The sequence below is a fragment of the Dermacentor silvarum genome, chromosome 1 (assembly GCF_013339745.2).
Source record: "Dermacentor silvarum isolate Dsil-2018 chromosome 1, BIME_Dsil_1.4, whole genome shotgun sequence".
Lineage (NCBI taxonomy): Eukaryota > Metazoa > Arthropoda > Arachnida > Ixodida > Ixodidae > Dermacentor > Dermacentor silvarum.
The window spans coordinates 192,462,658-192,468,657 of NC_051154.1; the positions used below are offsets into that span (position 1 = coordinate 192,462,658).

The 6,000-nt window shown below is 41.7% G+C and overlaps 1 protein-coding gene across 1 annotated transcript in view; it reads left to right on the plus strand.

Annotated features, from left to right (window-relative positions):
• LOC119436570 (hydroxyacyl-coenzyme A dehydrogenase, mitochondrial-like) overlaps positions 1-5,754 on the plus strand; it is a 28,440-nt gene extending 22,686 nt beyond the window's left edge. Inside the window, exons 7-8 of the mRNA XM_037703452.2 lie at positions 2,259-2,375; positions 5,436-5,754. Of these exons, the coding sequence (XP_037559380.1) occupies positions 2,259-2,375; positions 5,436-5,560 (242 nt within the window). The 3' untranslated portion in view covers positions 5,561-5,754. The remainder of the gene's footprint in view (positions 1-2,258; positions 2,376-5,435) is intronic.
• Positions 5,755-6,000: the final 246 nt, after the last annotated feature.

The following is a 6,000-nucleotide window of genomic DNA, read 5'->3' on the forward strand; positions in this document are numbered from 1 at the left end:
GCAGTCATAGAGGCATTGCGTAATCAAGGAGTACAGGAGGCATACGTGAATATCTTGAGAAATATCTACGAAGACTCCACAGCAACATTGGTTCTCTACAAGAAAAGTAGAAAGTTACCTATCAAGAAAGGGGCCAGGCAAGGAGACACAATCTCTCCAATTCTATTCACTGCATGTTTAGAAGATGTATTCAAGCTCTTACACACTGGGAAGGCTTAGGAGTGAGGATCAGTGGCGAATATCTCGGCAACCTACCGTTTGCAGATAACATTGTCCTATTCAGCAACAATGGGGACGAATTACAACAAATGATTGAGGACCTTAACCAAGAAAGTGTGCATGCACGCGGTCTCCTCCTCCTCTGGGTAAGAGTGGGGTTGAAATTTAATATGCCGAAGACAAAGGTAATGTTCAATAGCCTGGCAAGGGAACAAGAATTCAGGATCGCCACTCAGCCTCTACAGTCTGTAAAGGAGTATGTTTATCTGGGTCAATTACTCACAGGGGACCCTGATCATGAGAAGGAAATTTACAGAAAAATAAAATTGTGTTTGAGTGCATACGGCAGGCATTACCAAATCATGACTCGGAGCTTACCACTGTCGTTGAAAAGAAAAGTGTACAATCATTGCCTTCTACCGGTGCTTAACATATGGGGCAGAAACTTGGAGGTTAACAAAGAATCTTGAGAACAAGTTAAGGACCGCACAAAGAGCGATGGAACGAAAACTGCTAGGCAATTAAAGTTAAAGAGACAGGAAGAGAGTGGTATGGATTAGAGAGCAAACGGGGATAGCCGATATTCTAGTTGACATTAAGAGGAAAAGATGGAGCTGGGCAGGCCATGTAATGCATAGGATGGATAACCGGGGGGCCATTAGAGTTACAGAATGAATACCAAGAGAAGGGAAGCGCAGTAGAGGACGGCAGCAAACAAGGTGGCATGATGAAGTTAGCAAATTTTCAGGTGCAAGTTGGAATCAGATAGCACAAGACGGGTAATTGGAGATCGCAGGAAGAGGCCTTCGTCCTGCAGTGGACATAAATATAGGCTGATGATGATTATGTTACGCGCAACCAACACCAACGCCACTTTTAGGCAACAACTCTGTGCATGATTCACACACAAAATTAAATGCACAAAAGCCGAAATGCTTGCAAAGATATCAATTTTGATGAAAATAATAATGTACTATATGGCACCAACTGAGGCATATGTGTTTGAGCAGTGATGGGTCGGCACGTAAATCTCTTCCATTACAATATTTCACCACAATGTGCCAGCTCATGGAATGTTTTTGTGATTTTCGGTACAGATTTAAAAAGATTTCTTCTTTGTGGGATGAAATTATGCATGTTTCTATCATTTTGAGTCGTGATCTTTCAATCATCCAAATAATCTCAGATTATGTTCTGTTTGTTAGATGTGGGTGTTATTATAGGGCGAACTTCAAATGTGCTGACCACCCTCATTTGCAGCCTAAACTGAGCAAGGCTGCACCATATACAAAATTGTTCAAAAGACAAGTGCACGTTTAGGCAAAAATGTCATAAATAGGCATATTCTGATCCCGACATCAGAAATCTATATTTAGAGTCCTTTTAGAAACAATGCTAGACTACTTATGAAACTCCTAATTTGTATTTGTACAGGAAAGAGGCATGGCACAGATGCAAGGAAAAAAAATATCACATTATGTAAAATTGATTCTGTAGTGATTGTAGCTTAAAGCCGCAGCTTCTTCAATATGCTAGGAATGGTAAAAAAATAGCTTGGGCCTGAAAGGTGGCTAAGGGTAACATTTGGTTGTTCTAAACTACTTATACTAATTACTTCAGAAAAATTATTGTTGGGAAGAGATGTGTGACAAAGTGTCATTTGGTACTTAAGATATTTCGAGCTTTGTTAAAAGGTGTTGCTATGCTTCTTTTAAAGATGTGATTGCTTGCCAAAGTGGTCAATAACTAGCCTTTAACCGCAAATATGGTTCATGCACGTAATGTTGATCATTTATGCCTACAACACTTTTATAGTATTGCAAGAATACAGAAAATTATGATTTATTGCTTTTCATGAAGGTCTAAGTAAACTGCTAACTGGTAATTATGTTCGGGCTAGTTACACTGAACCCAAGAAACAAGCTCTACATGTGGGTACTTCTGTAACTTTGCTAATGCTGTGACAGGATTCCCAGTGTTGCCAATGTTTATGCCTGCCTGGTTGCATATTTGCACTGTTTTTCTTCACCATTCCATAGGTGATGCCAGTGCCCAGGATATAGACACTGCCTTGAAGCTGGGTGCTGGGCACCCAATGGGTCCTTTCGAATTGAGTGACTACGTTGGTCTTGATGTTACCAAGTTCATTATTGATGGTAAGAACCTGAACTAGAAGCCACTGTTGGCTTGTACGTTATGGTAATTCTGTTTTAAAAAAATTACCCTTCCCCATAAAAGAACTAAGGTAAAGAGTAGCGACTTTTTTTAAGACCACAGGCCTTCGCTTGTATTTTACATTTTATGATAGTGCCCACCTCTGTCACCTGCAACTTGTCCAGAATAGTTAATCCCTAATAAATATGCAAATTAAGAACTTTTCAAGCAAACTGGTGAGTTTTCAGGTGCCATTCTAGGGATATCTCAGCAGAGGAGATTGCCAAATGAATGGGTAATTTTGAGTAGATTCAAACATCAAGCTCATTAGCAGGTTGACATGTGAGCAACAGCAAAGGCAAGTAAAATGTAAAAATTTGAGGTTCAGCTAATCTCTGTTTGACGAGTTGGTGAAGGTACCAGTGTATGAAATACATATTACTAAAGTTAAGCTCACAATATACACATTTTTAGCAATTGACCGCACGGACGTGCCACTAACAGCATACGATGCTGTATGTTATTTCGTGCCTTGTAATTAGTTGCCGGGTTTCATAATGGCATTAGTAAATGTGAGCTTTGTGTCCATTGCCCTACCACATTGTCACCATCGTGTGCATGAGGCACGTGCACTTGTAATGCTCGCATGTGACATATGTACAACTGTTCTAATGTAGATAGGGAAATCATAAAGTTGTGGTTGAGGCAGGAGCAATAAGCACATGGCTGACAATCTGTTGATACACAATTGCTGCTTTGTAAGTTATCAGCAAGCCTATTTCATGAAAGTGCTGCTGCATACCTTTTAGTGCTGCTGCATACTTTTTTTTTTTTTTCACCTTTTAGCAAAAAGGGTCTTTGTGAACAAAGTGCCTTTGTGAAGGCGCACTTATTGGTGTTTTACTCCACAGAGCAAAGGAAAAAGAAAATTGAGTTGCATAACAGTGCAGACCACTTTAGTAGTGTTCATTGAAACTGTCTAACCAGTAAAAGTTCAATATACCTCCGCACCACTTATGTTTGTAAAGAAAGACGCGTAGTGCAGGCAAACAGAGCAGACAAATAGGTTGACACTTAGTTGCTGTTACCCGCCGTGGTTGCTCAGTGGCTATGATGTTGGGCTGCTGAGCACGAGGTCGCGGGATCGAATCCCGGCCACGGCGGCCGCATTTTGATGAGGGCAAAATGCGAAAACACCCATGTACTTAGATTTAGGTGGATGTTAAAGAACCCCAGGTGGTCCAAATTGCCGGAGTCCCCCACTATGGCATGCCTCATAATCAGATCATGGTTTTTTCACGTAAAAGCCCATAATTTAATTTTTTTAATCGCTGTTCACTGCTCCGAACAGCAATTTTTCGCTAATTAACTTCTGAAAACTTGGCCATGTCTATTAATCTCGCTTTTTAAAGGACCCCTCACCAGGCAACATAGCAAATTTTGGTTATACACTGGAAATTGTTACGTGCCCTCTAGGGAGCATGCTACCACAAGAATTTTTTTCAAATTGGTTCATTAATAGCCAAGATAGAAATATTTCAGTGCCGCGAACCCATGAATTCAGGAGGCGAGCGTCACCGCCAACATAGACACTGTCCACTTGACCCTGTATAGCCTCCACAAGCGAAATTCCTTTTCTACATTCTCCTATACGAAGCTGCAGGATCGCATGACGCATACATCACGCGCCTCGCCTTTTTAGAGTGCAGTTCTCAGGCGCTCGTTCCTGCATTGAGCGTTGGTGTCCCTCGGTGTAACTGAGTGAACGAGCACAGCGAAAGATGAAAGAGCAAACATGGAGCAAGGGATGAAAGACTGTAAAAGTGAAGGGAGCGCGAGGAGGAAAGCGGAAGTCTGTCTGTGGCGGCTGCTGTGATTCGCACCCACGCATCACCCATGCGCTGCCTATCGCGATCGCTCAATTAGCGTGGCAGTTGCGCCACACTTTGCTGCGTTTTCAATGTGCTGCATGAGATGCATTGTCCACGCAAGAAAATATATCATGAAATGAAAACACGTATAGAGCTGCACTCAAATTTCACATCAGAGAATATCGTAATCGTCGGTGAATTTTTATTTTTCTCGCTTTCTTGCAGCACGTCGTACTTCCGCTGACATTTTCGCGCATGAGCTGCTGCGTTTGTCTTATGTCACACAGCGCATGATTTTGCGCACTGTGCACGAGAACACCTGACTAGCGGTATAAGTCAGTGCTACACGAACACTGAGACGGACGCAAGCGGATCACAGAGCATGATCGCACGCTGGAACACGGTAGAAAATGACATATACTGTAAAAGCTGGAATATTGGTAAAACTTCTGTATTAACAAAAAACACCGCGGCAGAAAGTCGACCCCCGTCTTATATACTGCCCATTTTTTTACTGGTTTGTACCGTTGGTTTTTTTTTTTTTTTTAGTTAAAGTTTGGGGGGTTATCATATCTTCCAATTTTTTTTACGGTAGTTTCGCTCTCTGCGGGCGTGACTGCACGATGGTGGAACAAGCAGATGAAACGGAAGTGCATTTCTCTTGCTATGGTATGCAGTTAACAAAGATATGTAGACAGTCGGTTTGTAGAATTTATTATTTCTCTAAACTTTAATTAGTCTTTAAAGCAGCAGATAAAACAAATGACTGCTGTTGCCTTGAATCATTATCAAAAGACACACGCCACTGTGAGCAATGTCACAGCACCACCGTGTACGTTACGTAGGCACACTTGGGCGATTTACGTCGTCTCTCCAGCTGGGAGCATGGCGAGCGCGATAAGGGCAAACGGTGTTTGGTTTGAACTTAAGCTCTTTTCGCAGCACGTAGCAGTGTAATACTTTGCAGGCACGGTTGTTAGCCCACATTGTATACGCTGCGCTTTTCAGTTCGAAATGGCCAGACCTGGTGAGGGGCCCTAAGAAAAATTATGCCAGTAGAGGTGGTCATTTCTTTCTTTTTTTGCATGAAAATGACAACAAGCTGTCGCATCTATGTCACATCATGCTTTGCAGCTTGTCTATGTGGGGACACTATTAGGTTTTAGTGATTTTTTTTTTTTCTTTGTCCAGGCTGGCACAAGCGATTTCCAGACAACCCTCTCTTCAAGCCATCACCACTCTTGGACAAGTTGGTACAAGAAGGAAAGCTTGGAGTCAAAAGTGGGGAGGGTTTTTACAAGCACAGCAAGAAGTAAAATGGAAAGGGAAGGAAAGGAAAACATATTTTTATTGCAAGGGAAAAGGGAAAAAGATAGATGAATATATATTTTTATATAGACGGTTCTGTTGGTTTAGGTTTGTAAATGTGTCCACTGCACGTTACATACTTACTATATGTGCACTCATGATCACGGAATTTAAGTGAAATAAAAATTCTTCCATTTTGGCACCCTGTGTTGGAAATGATTTGCTGATAAGGACTGCCTATTTATTGTATTAAGCTCTGTTGAACAAGCAGTGTGCAGTACAAAGGTGCTAGCAACGATGTGTGCAAGCACATGGCCTAAATTAATGTGAAATGAGCCTCAGAGGTGTGATGCCAGTTTCATAGAAAGTCCCACAGAATGGTTAAAGTTTGTGTGGTTACCTGGTCCCGACTCAGCAGAATCATCAAACAAAAGAAGTCTACCTTAAT